Here is a 20,635-nt window from a genome sequence, read left to right as displayed (position 1 = left end):
TAATACAATTGAAGCATTATTAGTCCGAAAACTATCGCTAGCACGCTATTAACGGCCAGCTCCTTGTTTCGCAGAATCTGACGAGCTCTCTCGACGTTGTTGAGGTCCTCCTTGAAGAAATTCTTTTTCAAGCCTGGGATGATACGCTCAAAATATAGCCGCCAGCTGTAGGTCCGATTGTCGCATGGATAGTGTCGATGATCCGTCGAGTTCATTCTGGAAATTAAAAGCAAGAAAGAAGTTACAAGACTTTTGAATTATCTTAAACCCAAGTATTTAGTTAAAAAGTTATTTTTTTTTTCAGTAGAATAAAGGAACAAACTAGTTATATATTAGTGAACAATACAAATATACTCACTGAATGTACAACTCCCGCATGTTCTGGTTGTCGAATAGAAAGGTGGTGAACGCGAACTTTTTGACCGTTTCAACAACTTTGTCTAATTTTTGGTATGTGCTCACTAGTTTCGGCTTTTCCCCGCGAAGCCTTAACGCTGTATCCATTACGAACGCTGGCAGGTAGTGTAGGAAAAGCGAATACACCCGGAACATCGTTTCACTAGTGGTACATACCGTGATCGGTCGGTAGAGTCCGGTCTCCAGTGGGTACTTTCTAATAACCTTTTCACATTCGCGACGTCGTTCATCTGTAAAAAGATTGCAGTTGTAATTTTTTCCTTCGACATTTTTTTAATTGAATATTACCAAATGTTAGAGGATTATCCGTGGAACTAGTGCAATTATATATGAGTAGCTCTTTCTCCTGATCTCTACGATAAAAACAAGTGGTAACATAAATCAATTGATATTATAAAATAATCAAGTTACTCACTTTGTGACAAACGTTTTCCATCCTACGGCTAGTATCGTGTTGCAAACGTAATCCACCGGAACAGTATCGATCTGCACTTGTGGGTCGATTTGGCTCGTCCGAATCAATCCATAGTACCATCCGATGAATGTTCCGTTAGATCCATATATACTGTCACACCAACCGGGTATGGGTTCATCCAGCGCGGGCATTACGCAGGATGGTCGGACCACCGCCACCGGGAAGAACTGACGATAGTTTTGACAAATGACCTCCGCCAGTGCCTTCGTGAAGGTGTAAGTGTTGGGCCACTTGAGCGAATACTTGTAAACTTCCGCTCTCATTTTCTCGTCATCCATGTTCGCTAGAATCTTTTCTGGGTCGACATCCAATGAATAAATATGCTCCTCGATGTGATCCCGATAGCTGTGTGAATAGGCCGTGGAAACGTAGATAAAACTCTGGAACCCACTTCATTAGTTGTATGGGATCACCGAATTCGCAATTTCATTTAGCAAACCTGTAAACTCTTGCAACCTTTGCCGATCTCCAGTGCTTCCCTCGTTCCACCCAGGTTGAGTGTAATCGACTTCACGATTTCCTCATCGAATTTGACGGTGGCAGCAATGTGTAGGATTACATTCACCCGTTCCTGTAGGTACTGTGCACTCTCCGGTGATAAACCGAGGCCTTCCTTTTCGAGGCTGCCTTCCACAACCTTTATTCGGTCCTTGTACTCCGGTGACCTGATCGAAAGTTTGTCGAATACCTTATTCGGAAACATATAAAAAGATAGATTAGAGATATATCAAAATCATGTGTGGACATCAAGTGATTCAGTAAATTACGAGAAGATAGTAAAATAGCTTCTAATAAATGCTGAAAATCATCAAAATCATAATCAAATTAAGTCATTGAGGATTTCAACAAGCAAAAAAGTGAACCAGGTCCAGAAAAGCTCGCCTTTGGTGAAGTGAGGTTATCTTGTCGGATGCAACTCGCATCGGTGCAAAACGTCACTCTTCATGCTTCTTATCATTCATCTTCTATTCGCTTGGAACGCGGTACTAGCTTTTATCTGAACTTCAAATATTCATCACGAGTTAAAGTATCAAATCAGATAAATTAAGCGATTCTCTTTGTTAGCCAGCTTTCTGTCTTTTATTGCCCTTGTAGTTTCTCCGAAACTTTGGAAATCGTTTTTTTAAATATTTTTATTCGTTTCCTTTTACTGTATTTACTCACATTAGAATTTCTCTTATGGCTTTGCCTAGATTACAATGATGCTTGAAAAAAAAAATGCTTCAATCGTTCGGCGTGAGGATTTTCAATATCACAATATTCCGCTTTCAACTTCCTTTTTTCAACTCGCATTAAATCTTCTTAATTAAAAAATCTGGTGATCTGTGGATAACATACCATAAAAAATTTCTTGCTTCGTTGGATGATTTGCGGGTAGCGACGTGACAAAAAACTCGTACCCATATTTTAGTGCTATCACAAATCTGTAACAGGTATTCGATTCCGATTGACAACAAACCGGTTACCATAAAAGGCGGGCGCCCGAGCATCACGTGTTTCGTACCAGGCCGACCAATTTCTCTCTATCGCTGGAATCGACCGAGTGAGGTCAAGGGTATAGCGGACTCGTGAACATTTACGGAACGTTGAGTTTTGTAGAAAACAGGTTGAAATAAATCACACTTTTTAAGTCCCTGCCGTACACCGTTCTTTCAACATTCCGGCATTTTTTGAATTGGTTGAAATTGCATTATTCAGCACAACGTGAAACGCAGCTCATCTTTAGTGCGGTGTTGATACTCTAATAAGATTGGTAAAGTAAAACTGAAATTACAGCAGTTTTAGCGGAATAATCTTAGGCATAGCAAAACTTCAAACTCGATTACCGCATGCTTGTTTTTTAAAAGATGCTCTTGTGGTTTGCATGTAACTAGAAACCCATTTTATGGCAGACATGGTCGTAAAGAAAGGAATTTCAACCAGCATCAAGACAAATTGAACGGTGTTAAAACAAAGCTTTTTGAAACTACTGTAGCAGTAAAGCATGTTCAAGGTTGAAAGCAACATATGTCATCAATAATTTTCAATTCTTGTGAATGCTGAATTAGTTTTGCCACTCCCATGCAAGTTTAGCAAGTAGTGCCACATGAAGCAGTGGAGCTATAAACATGAATAAATTTATATAAAAAAGACATAAATTGTAATCCTATACATGCAAATATGATATTAGTTTTACAAAAAAACAACGCAAAACACTTCTATTTGGAGAGTAAATGAAAAGTTTGAAATCTCAATTTAAATACGCTGAAGTATTTAGTGCTAAACACTAAAACTGATGCAACGCTGCTATTATTTTTCCTGCCATAATAATGATGCCTGCCGCGAAGTAAAGATAGATGAGCTATGAACGCGGTAGCAAGGAAGTAGATTAATACACTTGTTAATTACGATAATGATACTTGCGGCGAGGTTAGAATTGTAATTACAACTGCAACGGTTTAACCGCTGCAGTTGTGGCATAAACGGCTAGAGTGAGAGGTTTCGCGCCCTTCGGTCCGAGATTCTGAATATTAAGTAACCAATATCTTGCGAGAAGTGTTGATTATTAGAACCAGTTTTTAGCTTTGAAATAAGCCATTTACAGCAAATTTTTATTGCTAAATTTTATTGTTGCTAAAATTTAAGGTTCTTGGAATTATATTATATAATAAACGAAGCTTCTAAACATGGTATCATTGTAATTAACGATGCTTCTAAATATGGTATTTTGAATATATATCACCACCATACTAGCGATGTAATCTCATGCTAACGATTACTTCTACGTCGTTTCAGGGTGTATTTTATTTTAATTGATTCTTTGATGACATCCCGGATGAACTCCATGGACTGGCTAATGCACTTAAAATTTGTTATAAATCTTCAAAAATCGCCAAACCGGTTTACTCGATGCGTAGCTTACGATTTGGCCCTGGTTCACCTTGGACCAGCTGAAGATACCTTGTGGAAACCCGGTAGGTCATATTACGACGTTTTGAGTTCCGGTATACGATAGTGATCGGTTACCGAAGCAAAAAACTATAACAATGAACTTCCTTCATTAGCTATAAGCAGAAAAACGAACATTTTTGGGGAATCAACGTTTTATTGTTGATTATTAGACTAATCAGGATTGATGAAAATTACCAAAATGGTGATTATTTGTTGTTGTCTCGAACAGGTCGGGCTGGAAATTTTATTTACACCAGAAGCCCACGGTGCTCAGTCGTGTTTAATCCACAATGCTGGTGTCAAACAGGTATATAGATACTACCAAGCGTGGTGACAACTGATCTAGTTCATAAAGGACGCATTAGGTTCTTGACCCTCGACGTGTTTGCGTTTATTCTCCCATTTAACTAACTCTGAATCGTGGGTCTTGCAATGTGCGATGTGTTAAATTGATTATTGAAAATTCGAAAGAATTTGAAATTAGTTCAGCAAATTCACTGCAGTAAGTTTTTCACCTAGTGTTGCGTTATATAATCATCTTGCAAGATTTGGCATCACTTTGGCATCACTTGCCAAAAGCTTCAAACATTGAATGTGTGTCCCACGTTAGCGGCATGACAAATACACAAAGTTTACCACTAAAGTATGTTGCTGTGTAAAATGATTAATGAGCTGTTAGAGGTCCCGAAAGTAAACATTCGTGTGAGACATTATTCGGTCTGTCTTACTTTCCTCTTTGTCCAAATACAGCGAAGCAAATTGGAACATTTTGTTCCACAACATGGACATAACCTCAAAACTTTTAGTAACTGCTTTGTAAGGCGTATCTGTCGCCAGTCCATAGATGAATAAACTGGTAGTTTTTAACCCGAATCAGCCTAAAATTCCTTGTGAATATAACACTTTTTTCTATTTTGGATAGCCACTGCTGCATCCGCTTACCAAACTAAATTAACTTGACATGATTTTCTCTTTCAAGCGGCATCTATTGGTGTTCATAAAAGTATTGCCAACTGATAGCAATGTCGTTGAATTTCATTTAAGGTCAAGAAATGTTCGATGTGTCAAATGATGCCATCTGGCATCATTTGGTTAATTCGGGTTTAACCGCCTAATTAGTTGACATTTATGCCAGAGTCACACCATTAGTATGAAATGTGGATAAAGAGCTGTTTATCAAGTAGCATACTTTAAATTTATAAACACATAAGAAATAGACAAACAAGTAACGAGTTATGCCCAAATGTACGTAAACATGTAAAAGATGCAAGAGGGGCTTGAGGAATCAAGTGACGGGAATGGTACCATCATTGGAAACGAGATAAGCTCTCTATTAACAGCAACGAAATATATAACGATACTAAACTATCGAAAGAGATCGAACGTTTATATGCTGGACACAAAATAAGAGACTATGTCCACAATATTGAAACTGATTGGTACTAGGAACAAATAAGCACAGATGATAGTCTGTCGAATTCTACCCTCATTTTCCTTATTAGAGCGGGGCAATCCAGTCGCAAACTGATCAAAAAAGATGGTTCTTCAAAGTGAGTAAATGATCCACAACTCTTTTTTAAAGAGCGGTAATTCACACCTTACTTCAGATAAGAAGCTGATAGCTGCTTTGTTGATCAGACACCGCAAGCGAGAGTTATGGGGAAGCTTTACATCTTTTTTACCGAGTGCAAGCCCTGCGTGCAATTGCAATAGAGCTCCCAGCAACCAGCTGCCACCGGCTGTTCGCTATGCATAACCCATCCACTAGCCGCAGGAGCAAGCAAAAATAAATTTGCCACAGTTCACCCACAAACACAAAGGTAAACAAGAAGATAGCACAAGTGGAACGAAAAGATACAGGCAATCCGCTCGCAAGCTTTTCAGAAGGGTTGGTTCTTCCGATGAACTAGCTCATTTGATTAGCGGATTGCCCACCTCTACTGGCAGCTGGTTGTTGGGAGTTCTATGGAGAAATTGTCAGCGGCTTTGCGTTCGGAAAGAAAAGTGTAAAGCTTTTACATAACTCTCGCTTGCGGTGTGTGGGTAATATAATATCTTTACCTATAAAAATGCAGTCCGGTTTGTCTGTCTGTCTGTCTGATCAAAATAGGCTCTAAAACTACCGAACCGATCGACGTTAAAATTTGTATGAAGGGGTTTTAGGGGCCGAGAAAGGTTCCTATGATAGTTTGGGGTCCTATACAAATGAAACACAAATTTCTGCGCATCTCAAAAACTAACCAAGCAAATGGAACCAAATTTGGCATGTGGAAGTTTTTGGGAGTAACAAATATGTCCATATTGGTTCTCCCTCTTCTGAAAGGGAGGGCTTCCATACAAATGAAACACAAATTTCTGCACATCTCGAGAACTAATCAAGTAAATAGAACCAAATTTAGTAGGTGGATGTTTTTACACGCAAAAGTTGGATGGTGCGAAACCAGTACAAAATTGTGCGTTTTTAGCACAATTGTTGATGTAATTCGGAACCAGTACAATGATTGCGTGTTGGGCATAACGCAATTATTGCTCTAGCGTTTCTCCAATGTATTTGGCAGCTCCAAACTACTACACCTAAACAGTTTCAACTGGTATCAAGCAGCATTGTAAAGCGAGCGAGAAGCAAAACCGTTTCCTCCTTTCTGCTTGAGGACGAGACATATGCTACGCTTTTCAAGTCTTTTGCACACACGCTTTCGAGACACTTTTTCTTCTTCAGGCATTCCTCTGAATAGCAGCAAGCACGCACCGACAGTATGAGTGAGACTAACAACACTGGTATCAAGTATGTACAGCACGGGTGTCTCGCCCATTTCGTGAAGCAACGAGATATCGTCTTGCGCGTCGCAATCCGAACCGAAAGAGAATCGAAAGAGCAACCTGCAAATTGTATATGACGTGTCTAGTCTTGTCGCACATACATGGAAATTCTACGAGCGAGAGAGAAATTTCTCTCGTCGCTTGAGAAAAAAGCGCGTGCACAGAATGACGAATAATAATTATTCACAATTAACAAGTGTTTCCATAAAAAATCGGCAACGCTTTTGTGGCTTTGTGGAATGGAGGGTTTTGCTAGTTTTGCGGTGAAGCTAGCGTTGATTACAAAATGTTGTGAACAGAATTTTGTTTCGTTTTTTTTGCAAATCAAATCAATGGTACTTTTTAATGACCAAATCCATCGAGATAAATCGATCGAGTATTATAGCTATTTAAATCTAGTGAGTTCACAAGTTGTTTGCTGCTTGCACTGCTCCATGAGTAGCAGTCACTAATACACTCGACGTGAGAAATAAAGTGTCAGTATATGATACATATTCTGATTTCATTCTATGTCAATGTATTCGCAGTACAACTGTTGCGTTTTGCGTTTCACACATTTATTGTGCGATTTCTGTGCAACATTTGTGCGAATCGGGAAGACACAATTATTGTACAAGACTTCAACTTTTTCGTGTAGGGGTAACAAATATATCCATAATGGTTTGACACCCCTCCCTCTGCTATAAAGGAGGGGTCCCATACAGATGAAACACGAATTTCGCACAGCTCGAGAATCAATCAACCAAATAGGAACAAATTTGGTATGTGAATGTTTTCAAAGGTAACCAATATGTCCATATTGGCTCGATACCCCTCCCTCTTCTGGAAGGGAGAAGTTCCATACAAATGAAACACAAATTTCTGCCTATCTCGAGAACTAACCAACTAAATGGAACCAAATTTCGAAATATAAGATGGCGACTTCCGGTTTCTGAAAAACAGCGGCAAATGACCAAATACCACTCAACATAGGTATTTCCGGAATTGTTATGATGCACTTAAGCCACAAACCGACATCAGACAACATTTCGAATTGTAAGATGGCGACTTCCGGTGTCTGGAAAACAACCAAAAATGACAACATACCACCCAATATGAGTGTTTCTTCAACCAGAATGACGCTCAGGGGCCAGAAATTGTCTCCAAATGCCTTTTTAAAATCCAAGATGGCGACTTACGGTTGCTAAAAAATAGCCTGAATTGACCAAACAGCACCCAATATGAGTATCACCAATATGAGTAATAACCGAAATCTACTACATATGGATATTTCCGTAATCGAAATGATGTACAGAAGCTAAGCATTGACCCTGGACACCATTTTGAATTTGAAGATGACCACTTTCAGTTTCTGGAAAACAACGAAAATAACTGAAATGCACCCAATATATTTCTGAAATAGATGTGATGTACAAAAGCCAAAAGTCGAGGATGTTGTCATTACAATAAAACCAATCATTTCAAACGATATAAACAAATCGCAAGGAATCAATGAATTTGAAATGTTTAAAAATGATAAATTAAACACTAAAATAGGCGGGACGCAGTTTGCCGGGTCAGCTAGTATACTGTAAAAATAGTATGAATATGTTAAACTATGGGAAACTGAATACTTTAGGGGCTTGAATAGGGTAAATGTGCAAATAACGGATGCGGATGACTGAATTGGAGTTATCAAAAGCAGAGTAAATGTCTCGAAGCTAGAGAAAATGACTTAACGAGGGGCCAAAGATAGGACAAATTTACCAAACCTTGGGTAAATTGTTCAATCGAAACCCCGAAATATGGTGAACGTACCTAAACTTGAGTAGTTAGATTATTAAGATGCTAAGTTAGTCCGAAATAACCTCCGAACCTTTGTTTGGAAACGCAAATTATTAAGTGGCAGATTTTAAGCAAATGTCAAACTTGACCACATCAAAAAAAAAAATTAAGAAGGTAAGAAAAGGTAAACAAAGTGATATCGGATGATCCGCAAAGAAAATTGTACTAGCTAACAGGTATAGTAGGCCTATCAAAAAGTGCTCTGTATCATAATTTGAACTCGAGAAACCTGTTTTCATTTGCTCAATGGAGGTTTTCATTTTTCATGTAGTTTGTATTCAAAGATTGGTAGCGTAAAATTCAGTTTTTTCTATAAGAATTAAATATATTGTTATTCTAACGGTATAGATTTTAGCACCAGTTATGATAAAAACAGGCAGCATATTCAAACCGTTAAATGCTACCAAGCTAAACATCATGACACCAGCCGGATGTTTGGTTTGGAACTTAACCTGAACAGCTTTTCGTCGGAGAACAGAGTGCATCCGTGCAATCTTTGCACGGACCGGGGTTGATGACGATTTGCGTACGTGCAAACCGAGGACGTCCACTTTCCGGCTTTTGCTGCTGAGGACCATCCTGAGAGACCTTTTGATGCGACATCCAACGCCCTCGAAAATCTCTTTCGGCATCTTTTGGGCGAACGGTAAACTCGTAATCACTTCTTTAGTGTACATTTTTACTTATTTGCCATCAACCGATTTTAGCATGGCAGCACTTAAAAGTAAATGTAAACAAATACTTTGTCCAACGAAACAGGTCATTAGATACACAAACTAACTAGTATTGGGTTAGTTTGAACATTTTCGCATTTTTTTCTGCCGCAAACTGTGCTTTTGTACTCTGGTATACGATTTAAAAATGTTTCCGGCCACCGTGGAGTTAGTTTACTGCTCAGCGCCCATGTACAGGCTGCGCTTACTAAGTAGGAACCCATCTATGAGAGGATCATCGAAGCCAGATTCAAAACACGAGTTCGAAACCTATCAAGGAGAATTTTTATACTCAACTAAATACCATGGCGATTTCAATGCGAACACGGACTATGCGTCTTGGTACATCATGATCTAGAAGAAATGAGCGAAATTTACGAGCTAATTGAAGAGTTCTGTGGCAACAACGACATGGTCGTAAGTGGTTCTTTTCCTCATCGACTAATGCACAAAATCACGTGGGTATCTCAGATCGACCATATCTTCCACTTGGTCTCAAGGTACGATGCTGTCCCAACAAGTCAGTCGTCCTAGGTTCGACTCGGGAGATGATGTTTGTGTCAGTAGAACCGTAGAGCTAGCCTCGCAATTGTCCTGTACATTGAATAGTGGGCTACGAAGTCTGTGTATCTGCATTAGCCGATAATTGAGACGGACCTTCTTAACGTCCGAAATAAACGTAGCGCCGACATCGTGTCTAATCATCCTTCTGATCAACGAAATCCGCCACACGCCGACTAGAAGATCCAACTGTGAAGAGACCCTTAGTTGGCGAATTGAAGATCAGAGCAGGGGATATATCGGACGGTGGCAACGTAGAGTAGAGAGGCTCTCAAGAACGTCTTCATCAAGATTAGCACTCGCATCAACTCCGCATCACTCGCGTTAACTCCGAGATCCCTGCACTGCAGGAGATCGAAACTGCTATCCGATGTATGAAATGGGGACGGGACACGAGGCATATGGACGCTAGGCATATGGATGTTAGGCATGGTATGCTAGGCATACAGACGCGAGGCATATTGGATGTGAGGCATAATGGATACGAGGCATACTGCCACAAGGCATAACGGACGCGAGGCCAAATGGACGCGAGGCCAAATGGACGCGAGGCCAAATGGACGCGAGGCCAAATGGACGCGAGGCCGAATGCGATGTTGTACGATCGCATGAGATTCAATTATGTAGTTCAGGTGTGAATAAATTCCTAAAGAGTTTAACCGTTATGTATTCGGCAGGATACCCGGGTACCTTTTCAGACTTTAATGTTTTAAAAAACAAGGATAACCTCAATCCAGCCACCTGAAACTTATGGAATGCTCCTAACTAGTGGGAATAAACCATTTCCCATCATCAGACTGTTTATAGCAGCAGGAGAGGGGGGGAAGTTTCGAAGGGGTTCGATTTTTTTACCCCTTAAGTATTCGGTAGGGTACCCGGGTACCCACAAAATGAAATGCTTCTTACTTTTTCATTTCTTAGTCGATTTTCGATCTTGGCCTGTCAAAAGATTGGAAAATCTGTCTACTTTTATAATCCGAGATCGACATGAGCCAGTGACCACATCTGGTTCCTGTAAATCCGGATTTTCAAGAGCACATTTGGTGAGACAAATTAGTGCAATTGTCGAAAAAACCGACCAACATTGGTATCAAAATTCATGAAACCACTCCAAGAGTTGATTTTCATTCATTTTGAGGCCATTTGATAAGTTGTCCGAAATGGCCGTTTCGGGCATAATACTTTTCTTGAAATCATGCGGCGAAGACGCATAATCGAGGGCAAGGAAACGAGGCAGCACTAAGCCGCCGTGGTTTCCGCAGTCCGAGCCGGCCACCGACACGCCGTCGGAAGCGGCGGCCTCTCGCATTCAAACAACTGATCTATTGGTTTGCTAGGTCTACTCAAACAGAGTTTCCTTCCCTTAGTTAAGTCCGAACGAGCGGTAGCGAGTAAGGACAGCGTTCGCTCGACCAGTGAGTCGGCCGAAGGCCGCGAGTGTATTGCTTTCCAAATAACACTTTGAAGCGCAATGCATGTGTCCGTATGCCGTGTCCGTATGCCAGCCGTCCATTATGCCTAGCGTACTATGCCTCGCGTCCGTATGCCTCGCGTCTGTATGCTTAACGGGGTGTCATCGTATGAAATCCAACGAAGCTCCCAGGCTTTATCGCATATCAGCAAAGATGCTCAAAGCAGACCCCATGCTATCCGCAAGAATATTGCATCAACTATTCTGCAATATCTGGATGCAAGGCGTCTTAGTGAAGGTCCTCGCGAAGGGGGATTTGACTGCATGCGACAATTGGCAAGGTTAAGTTCTGTGCAGAGTTATCCTAGATCGGTTACAGGAGAAAAACGACGCGACTCTCAAACGGGAGCAGCTAGGATTTCGTGCCGGACGATCCTGTGTGGGCCATATTGACACGCTTCGAATTATCGGGCCAGACTAGTTTGTGCACCAATACTCGAATTTTTAACTCAAACGTCAAATCTGTTAACTCAAATAGCGAGACGTGGTGTGTGTTTGCGGTATAGAATGCAATCCTGGGGACTCACAACTGGATTTCAAATGTTGGGCTCCATCGCCAGGGCCAGCAGGACCGATAGGAACAGAAATTCTGGAACAAAGGTGGGGGTGGGTCGGCCACACACTTCGAAGGAGTGAAAACGAGTGAAAACGAAATCTACAAGCAACCGTTGGACTATAATCCAGTAGGACATCGCAGCAGAGGCTCGTGGCGAAGCAGTCTCAACAAGAAAATTAAAAAAGTCGATAGGAACCTGACCTGGACCCAGGTCAAGGCTAAAACGAGCAGCCGCTCAGAATGGAAATCCTTCAAGTCGGCCATATGCACAACATAAAACAACAATCGCCGTCAAGTATTTGGCAATTGAGTGTAGAGTTTTAACGATAAAATGAAGAAAAAAATTTTAGGTGAAAAGAAAGTCCACATAGTTTTCTGATACAAATTAAATTACGGAATTTGAACTAACTTTTTTGTATGACATGAAAGCCAATAAGGCTCAAATTACGCGATCTTTTTGCTACAACAGTTTATAATATCATCTACCAGTTTTTATGGTTTTAGACAATTCGACAATATGATCCAGAATGATAATTTCAATACAGATTATATTACTTGAGTTGATATGTCTTTTTTAGTTTAGTCATTGCAGAGCAAATCTTTCAGCGCATATAAAAAATTAAACAAAAATAAAGCTGTAGTTCAAATACATACTTAAATAGTGCAATATGTAGACTCAAATGATGCATCTTGATGGTTAGTTCTCGTGAACGAAGGGAATTGTGAAAAACATGGAATGACCATTTCAGACAATTATGTGTCTTATAAAGCGAAAGCTCTAGTGAAGATTACCGTTCACTGCACTTTGTAACCTGAAACAACAATGAAATGAACAACGCGTCTTCTCAATATCAACTTGCAGGTGCTTTTAACACAAGATATGCTGCTTTAGTACTGTAAGGAAATGTGTCCGAAAACACGTTTTAAAAGACGAACGAATTTAAATTGATTTTTTATTGGCTTGTTCAAGGTTTTTTCGTTTTATGTATCGCAATAAAATGTCTCGGATGCACCTCCAGTATCAGCTAAATTACGATCGAAATCAATTTATCAGGATTTTTGAAAAGCATGAAATTAGAATTTACTAATAAAAATGAAAAAGAGACTCATTCCTACTTTCCTGATGTTTCACTGTGGCATGAATCATTAGACAAGTCCCATTATGTAGAAATTACCTACCAAGTTTATTATAGCAAATAATTGATTTTCGCCGTTCGCACATTCTACACTCCACCAAGCCATCAAAAGTGCGGTCGGAACGTTGGAGATTGAAACGCAAGCAATAGACGTAAATGTTGTCATTATAAAAAAGTCCATTACGTCTGCGTTCTGCAAGCCTAATGTGACATGAATACGTATGAGAAACTAAATTGTCGTTCGCAAAAGCTCATTCTTATTCTTACATTGTCACGTTCGTTTGCCCATTTCTGGCGATCGGAATAATAAAAAATCACAGGAGGGTTGTGTGCAAAGCCACGACCGCAAGGTTGAAGTAGAATACTTTTACACAGCTCTACTTATGGCTGTACATTAACCTACGGCCGGGCGAATCGGTTCGCGCCGCTTTTCGCGTTTAGCCTGGCAGAGGCCTAATGCGCACGGCCAACACAATACAAAGGTGTTTTCACATTGAAAATTAGACACGGCTTTACTGGAGTTAGTGTTGGCAAATGCATCTACCGCTAATAACGCCGCTATCGTACGAAAGCGCGTCGTTTCATGTGGGGAATAATATCAACAACGAAAATGACGCGCGTCTAAGCACAGAGGAAGTGCCGGTTGATGTACGGCAAAAATCTCGCCCGATCGCTCGCGTTGGCGTTCAGCCTGGCAGAGGCATGAGACGTGGTGACCAACCACAGGGCAAGTGATTTGTTTAATTTGAAGGCAGTCACAGGCGCAACCCGCTGCTATTGTCTGTTACTGCTAAGTGCTGATATCTGCTGCTACTGCTGTCAACGACGACGACTAATGAATGTAGCTAGTTTTCCCAGAAACACTTTTTTATAGCCGAAAGGTGCTACGAAATAGGCCACGCCTTTCAGTTCAGTTTTTCCATTCCCTAATGTTCTTCAGACGAATTATTCCACAATTCGCATATGTATCCAGCGAATAAACACCGATGGTGCTCTCACACACGCAACGATTTTACCCCTAACCGTATTGCGGTTTGTAACATCAAGCGATTTCGTTTGCTCGCTGTTGCGTGTTGCATCATGTTGCATCTTGGCAACTGGGAGACGACGAAATTCTGTTCATGCTGATTGAGTGAATCAACTTCATATCAGCTCTGCATAGTCGAACTAACTGTGAATGCGTTCTAACAGGGCAGTTTGTTATTCAAAGTCGGTTATGCTGATCGCAGCCTTTGCGCTGCCCCTACAGTGGGGGGTTTACTAAATAAAGTAAAAATTAGACAACTATAACAAAATTTGATTGCTTACCGCACAGTATGTCCGCTTGTTTTGATGCCAGAAAATTATACACCTTCAATTATTTGTTTATTTGCCTTGAAAAAGGTATTTTGCGGTTCAAAATCGGTTGCTGAACGCAACCTTTGAGCTGCCCTAACAGTGGGGGAATTTAGATACACGGACAACATGCACTGTGGAAGCTAATTCACATTCAGTAAATTAGACGGGTGCGACAGATTTAAATTGCTAGGATCCAACACAGAATGCTTGCTTGCGTTGTCAAAAATTATTAACTTTCAATGACTTGTTAATTTGCCTTGAAAAAGGCATTTGACAATCTTCATGCTGCCCCAACACGGAGGGAATAATGGCAGTCTGGCGATACACGCTGAGAAGAACCGCGCTGCTCCTGAGACGTGGTGACCAACCACAGGGCTAGTACTGCTGCTAAGGAAGGACGACTGCTGTTGTCGCTGTCTAGAACTATTATGAGCGGCTTCGGCTGAAACAGGCTCTTATATAGACTAAATAGCATGTTTCCAATTGCAAGGTATATGATTCTGTCGACCGTGCTTGGGAAGCAATCATATAACGACCAATCAGAGGTCGAATTTTTCGTTTTGACAAAGCCTAACTATTTTCAATAGTACAATAGTGTGAATAATAAAATTACAATTATTTTCTTTTGGGAAGAATCTTAGAAGATTTTCCAATCTATTGCTACAAGAACGAAGGAAATCCATCGAATACTAACCGATTTATTAGCATTTGAAATTGGACATATTTTTCACTTTTTTCGGTTTTAGATTTTCATTTCACATCCCTATGTAGCCGAACTTCCTGAGAGAAGTATTCTACTTCAAAAAAGTAGGAGGGTGGTATTCAAGACACGACCGCATGACGTTGACTACCGTATTCTTAAAAAAAAATATTCCATTGAAGCAAATAGTAGAGGGAATTGCAACGCTTCTTTTACAAAACTTCTGTAACAAAATTTCGAGGCTCCAAAAGGTACCAGTTTCTGATTATTCTCGTCCAGAATTCCAGCCATTTTAGTATTTATTACTAACAGCCACCAGCATAACGGGTGAAGCCGGCACGAGATGACCGGTACTATTTTGTCTTTCCTCCTTTCAGCTGCTAACACCTAGCGCTGTCGTGAAATTAACATCAACATAAACATGCATTTTTGCAAGGTTTTTTTCCGCTAGCAACAGCAGTTGTAAAACATAAAATTCAACTAACCGCTTCTATTCTAAAACTGCGAGGCACCAAAAGGTGCCAGTTGCCGATTTCTTGTTTACTGGTTTCCGTCCAGAATTCCAGCCATTTTAGTATTTTGCAGTAGCCACCAGCATCACGGGTCAAACCGGCACGAGATGACCGGTACTATTTTGTTTTTCCTCCTTTTAGCTGCTAACACCGAGCGTCCGTATGTATCCGGTACGGTTTAATAATGAAACTGATGGGGTGAAATGTTCGAACGATACGTTTTATACCAAGGCTTCGTCAGATAATTAGAAAGAGGGATGGGCTACATAGCTGATGAAATGGTAGAGACAAATGTTTCTTGAAAGCTGCGCCGGCCGCTGTCATAATATTAACACCAACATTGTTGTTTTCTGGTTAATCTACTAAAAACCACCAGCATAACGGGTGAAACCGGCACGAGATGACCGGTACTATTTTGTCTTTCCTCCTTTCAGCTGTTAACATCCTGGCGCTGTCGTGAAATTAACATCAACATGAACATGCATTTTTGCAAGGTTTTTTTCCGCTAGCAACAGCAATTGTAAAACATAAAATTCAACTAACCGCTTCTATTATAAAACTGCGAGGCACCAAAAGGTGCCAGTTGCCGATTTCTTGTTTACTGGTTTCCGTCCAGAATTCCAGCCAGTTTAGTATTTTGCAGTAGCCACCAGCATCACGGGTCAAACCGGCACGAGATGACTGGTACTATTTTGTTTTTCCTCTTTTCAGCTGCTAACACCTAGCGCTGTCGTGAAATTAACATCAACATAAACATGCATTTTTGCAAGGTTTTTTTCCGCTAGCAACAGCAATTGTAAAACATAAAATTCAACTAACCGCTTCTATTATAAAACTGCGAGGCACCAAAAGGTGCCAGTTGCCGATTTCTTGTTTACTGGTTTCCGTCCAGAATTCCAGCCATTTTAGTATTTTGCAGTAGCCACCAGCATCACGGGTCAAACCGGCACGAGATGACCGGTACTATTTTGTTTTTCCTCCTTTGAGCTGCTAACACCGAGCGTCCGTATGTATCCGGTACGGTTTAATAATGAAACTGATGGGGTGAAATGTTCGAACGATACGTTTTATACCAAGGCTTCGTCAGATAAATAGAAAGAGGGATGGGCTACATAGCTGATGGAATGGTAGAGACAAATGTTTCTTGAAAGCTGCGCCGACCGCTGTCATAATATTAACACCAACACAAACATGCATTTTTGCAAGGTTTTTTCCGCTAGCAGCAGCATTTGGTAAAACAGAAAATTCAATTTGCCGCTTCTGTAACAAAATTTAGAGGCACCAAAAGGTGCCAGTTGCCGATTACATTGTTGTTTTCTGGTTAATCTACTAAAAGCCACCAGAATAACGGGTGAAACCGGCACGAGATGACCGGTACTATTTTGTCTTTCCTCCTTTCAGCTGCTAACACCTAGCGCTGTCGTGAAATTAACATCAACATAAACATGCATTTTTGCAAGGTTTTTTTTTCGCTAGCAACAGCAATTGTAAAACATAAAATTCAACTAACCGCTTCTATAATAAAACAGCGAGGCACCAAAAGGTGCCAGTTGCCGATTTCTTGTTTACTGGTTTCCGTCCAGAATTCCAGCCATTTTAGTATTTTGCAGTAGCCACCAGCATCACGGGTCAAACCGGCACGAGATGACCGGTACTATTTTGTTTTTCCTCCTTTTAGCTGCTAACACCGAGCGTCCGTATGTATCCGGTACGGTTTAATAATGAAACTGATGGGGTGAAATGTTCGAACGATACGTTTTATACCAAGGCTTCGTCAGATAAATAGAAAGAGGGATGGGCTACATAGCTGATGGAATGGTAGAGACAAATGTTTCTTGAAAGCTGCGCCGGCCGCTGTCATAATATTAACACCAACACAAACATGCATTTTTGCAAGGTTTTTTCCGCTAGCAGCAGCATTTGGTAAAACAGAAAATTCAATTTGCCGCTTCTGTAACAAAATTTAGAGGCACCAAAAGGTGCCAGTTGCCGATTACATTGTTTTTTTCTGGTTAATCTACTAAGAGCCACCAGCATAACGGGTGAAACCGGCACGAGATGACCGGTACTATTTTGTCTTTCCTCCTTTCAGCTGTTAACATCCTGGCGCTGTCGTGAAATTAACATCAACATGAACATGCATTTTTGCAAGGTTTTTTTCCGCTAGCAACAGCAATTGTAAAACATAAAATTCAACTAACCGCTTCTATTATAAAACTGCGAGGCACCAAAAGGTGCCAGTTGCCGATTTCTTGTTTACTGGTTTTCGTCCAGAATTCTAGCCATTTTAGTATTCTGCAGTAGCCACCAGCATCACGGGTCAAACCGGCACGAGATGACTGGTACTATTTTGTTTTTCCTCCTTTTAGCTGCTAACACCTAGCGCTGTCGTGAAATTAACATCAACATAAACATGCATTTTTGCAAGGTTTTTTTCCGCTAGCAACAGCAATTGTAAAACTTAAAATTCAACTAACCGCTTCTATTATAAAACTGCGAGGCACCAAAAGGTGCCAGTTGCCGATTTCTTGTTTACTGGTTTCCGTCCAGAATTCCAGCCAGTTTAGTATTTTGCAGTAGCCACCAGCATCACGGGTCAAACCGGCACGAGATGACCGGTACTATTTTGTTTTTCCTCCTTTTAGCTGCTAACACCGAGCGTCCGTATGTATCCGGTACGGTTTAATAATGAAACTGATGGGGTGAAATGTTCGAACGATACGTTTTATACCAAGGCTTCGTCAGATAAATAGAAAGAGGGATGGGCTACATAGCTGATGGAATGGTAGAGACAAATGTTTCTTGAAAGCTGCGCCGGCCGCTGTCATAATATTAACACCAACACAAACATGCATTTTTGCAAGGTTTTTTCCGCTAGCAGCAGCATTTGGTAAAACAGAAAATTCAATTTGCCGCTTCTGTAACAAAATTTAGAGGCACCAAAAGGTGCCAGTTGCCGATTACATTGTTGTTTTCTGGTTAATCTACTAAAAGCCACCAGCATAACGGGTGAAACCGGCACGAGATGACCGGTACTATTTTGTCTTTCCTCCTTTCAGCTGCTATCACCTAGCGTCCGCATGTCACTGGTGCGGTTTTGGAATCAGAATGATGGGGCGCCGGCCGCTGTCGTAAAATTAACACCAACAAAAAGATGCATATTTGCAAGGTTTTTTCCGCTAGCAGCAGCATAAACATCGGAAACAGAAAGTGACAACAACAATAAAAACAAAGTCAGATCGATTGTATCCGTTAGTGTCGACTGTGCTTGGGAAGAGAGGTAGTGATTGGCTGCGCGGTATGATTTAGACAATCGATATTAATTACCAATTTTTCAATAGTGTATCTCAAACAATAGTTTGTTTTTGTTGCGTAAATTTAACCGTAAAAGAATTTCTGATCGATTGATGCCAAAACCTCGAAAACCTGATTATAGATGACTGCAAAATAAGCGCTCAAAACCTGACCACTTTTCTCTGGTTTTCCCTGGTTGAATTACTAGATTTTTAAATTCAGGGGCCTAACTTCGATATAGACGTTAGTCAACGTCAAAAGAGCGAAGTTGAGATCGGACGTCACTGTGCGTTATTCAGGCTATGAGCTTTTTGTGTGACCTGACCAGACAATAATGATCTTGGCATACACAGATGACAGCAAAAAGTGACTGCTGTTTTATCCATCGTTAGGTCAAACAACTCATCGAGTAAAAGATCATCGAACTTGACCGATGAAATTATAATGAATAGGGTATCGGACTACTCTGGCAGTGTTTTTCTTCGGCAGGTAGAGAACCTACCGAAGTACATAGTCCGAAACAATATTTGATATGAAAACCGTGGATTTCATTACATCTTTTCACGTATTCTCTTTCGTCGAAAGTCCGCTATTGCAACGAAAAAACATTCAAATCGAATAACAGTAAAGTGAAATTCAGCTTTCACAACGCTTGTAAACTTACTGCATCTGAAGATGGTTCAAATCTGCCAACAATACTGTAAATTTTATTGTTGAAATCTTACCGAAATAGGATTAAAACCTTTTGTAATACCGCGAGTTGAAAAGAAGCCATCGAGAGGCATGCATTACCACTGGCTCAGGCTCTTGCAACAGGTGGCCCGGCGGATTTTTATTACACCGTTCAATCGCCGCAAATGTATCGTAACGTTACATAAAAGTCTGTGACAAATTGGGACCGCTTGGCGGTTTAAAGTTGTAATTTTCGATAGGTTGAGCCCTTCGGGCTTAAAATGTGCATACGTGACATGCAAGCGCTGCTTATTCGGTTCGTCGCTTGATTTTGACGCTTGTGTATTCCGATCGCGTTTGTTTATACGTATACGTTGTCACGGATTTTACCGGTCGCAAACAATAAAGAGAAGATTTTCGACCGGAGATTCGTGCGCTGGAATGGTTCATCATACGTCGATTAACCGGATGTACGAGTAATGGCATATTCATCGTCTGTTGAGCATATCTGTCAGGTACGATCTTGGAAGTCGTGATGCGAAAGTCAAGCAAGCGGGCGAGTTAATCTATGAGTACATTTTATGGATGTTTTTTTTGCAGCTGTCCTAAACGAATATTACCCGTAATCCTGAAGCAGCGTCTAAATTAACCCTTTTTTCTAAGACGCAGTGCAGAGATTTTTGACCGCAACGCTCGAGAACGTTCTGGGGACAAAAACGTAATACAAACGAGCGTTTTAGAGAATTTCGACAGTCTGCCGGTGCTGAAGGAAATCTGCAGTATAAATCATGCTATTATACATATTCATGGGAATAGCTTTTTGTGTGTATTGTGATTCGAATGCAGCCTTCGAGGGGAAATCATTAGTTTATTTTAAGCAACATTGTGGAATTTTGTTTTTATAAAGAACATATAATGCATTAGGTGATAAATTTAGCATTTAATGCGCGTGTCGCTTAGGAATACATGGCGTCGCAGCTATACTTCCTGGTGTGGTTCATCGATTCTAGAACAACGTTTTTGCGGAATGTAAAGACCACAACACGTTCCGTTAGTTTGTAGTATTTATTTTCGTATCATAAATAGGTTTTCTGGATTACTCACTGTACAGATTCTGAATAATTGCATCCCTGCTGCAATCGCATGATAATTGTCACAATCGACTGATATACAAAGTTGACTTAACCCGAATCAGCCCAGAATTTCCTCGTGAAT

The 20,635-nt window shown here is 40.6% G+C and overlaps 1 protein-coding gene across 1 annotated transcript in view; it reads right to left on the bottom strand.

The window, feature by feature from the left end:
• The window catches only part of LOC129729041 (fatty acyl-CoA reductase 1-like), a 33,453-nt gene that overhangs the window by 536 nt on the left and 12,282 nt on the right, over positions 1–20,635 (bottom strand). Inside the window, exons 3-7 of the mRNA XM_055687520.1 lie at positions 1,332–1,580; positions 833–1,272; positions 706–770; positions 359–647; positions 7–216 (exon numbers count right to left, since the gene is read on the bottom strand). Coding sequence (XP_055543495.1) covers positions 7–216; positions 359–647; positions 706–770; positions 833–1,272; positions 1,332–1,580 — 1,253 coding nt within the window. The remainder of the gene's footprint in view (positions 1–6; positions 217–358; positions 648–705; positions 771–832; positions 1,273–1,331; positions 1,581–20,635) is intronic.

The sequence above is a fragment of the Wyeomyia smithii genome, chromosome 3 (genome assembly GCF_029784165.1).
Source record: "Wyeomyia smithii strain HCP4-BCI-WySm-NY-G18 chromosome 3, ASM2978416v1, whole genome shotgun sequence".
Classification (NCBI taxonomy): domain Eukaryota; kingdom Metazoa; phylum Arthropoda; class Insecta; order Diptera; family Culicidae; genus Wyeomyia; species Wyeomyia smithii.
This window is presented reverse-complemented; position numbering and strand designations above follow the sequence as displayed.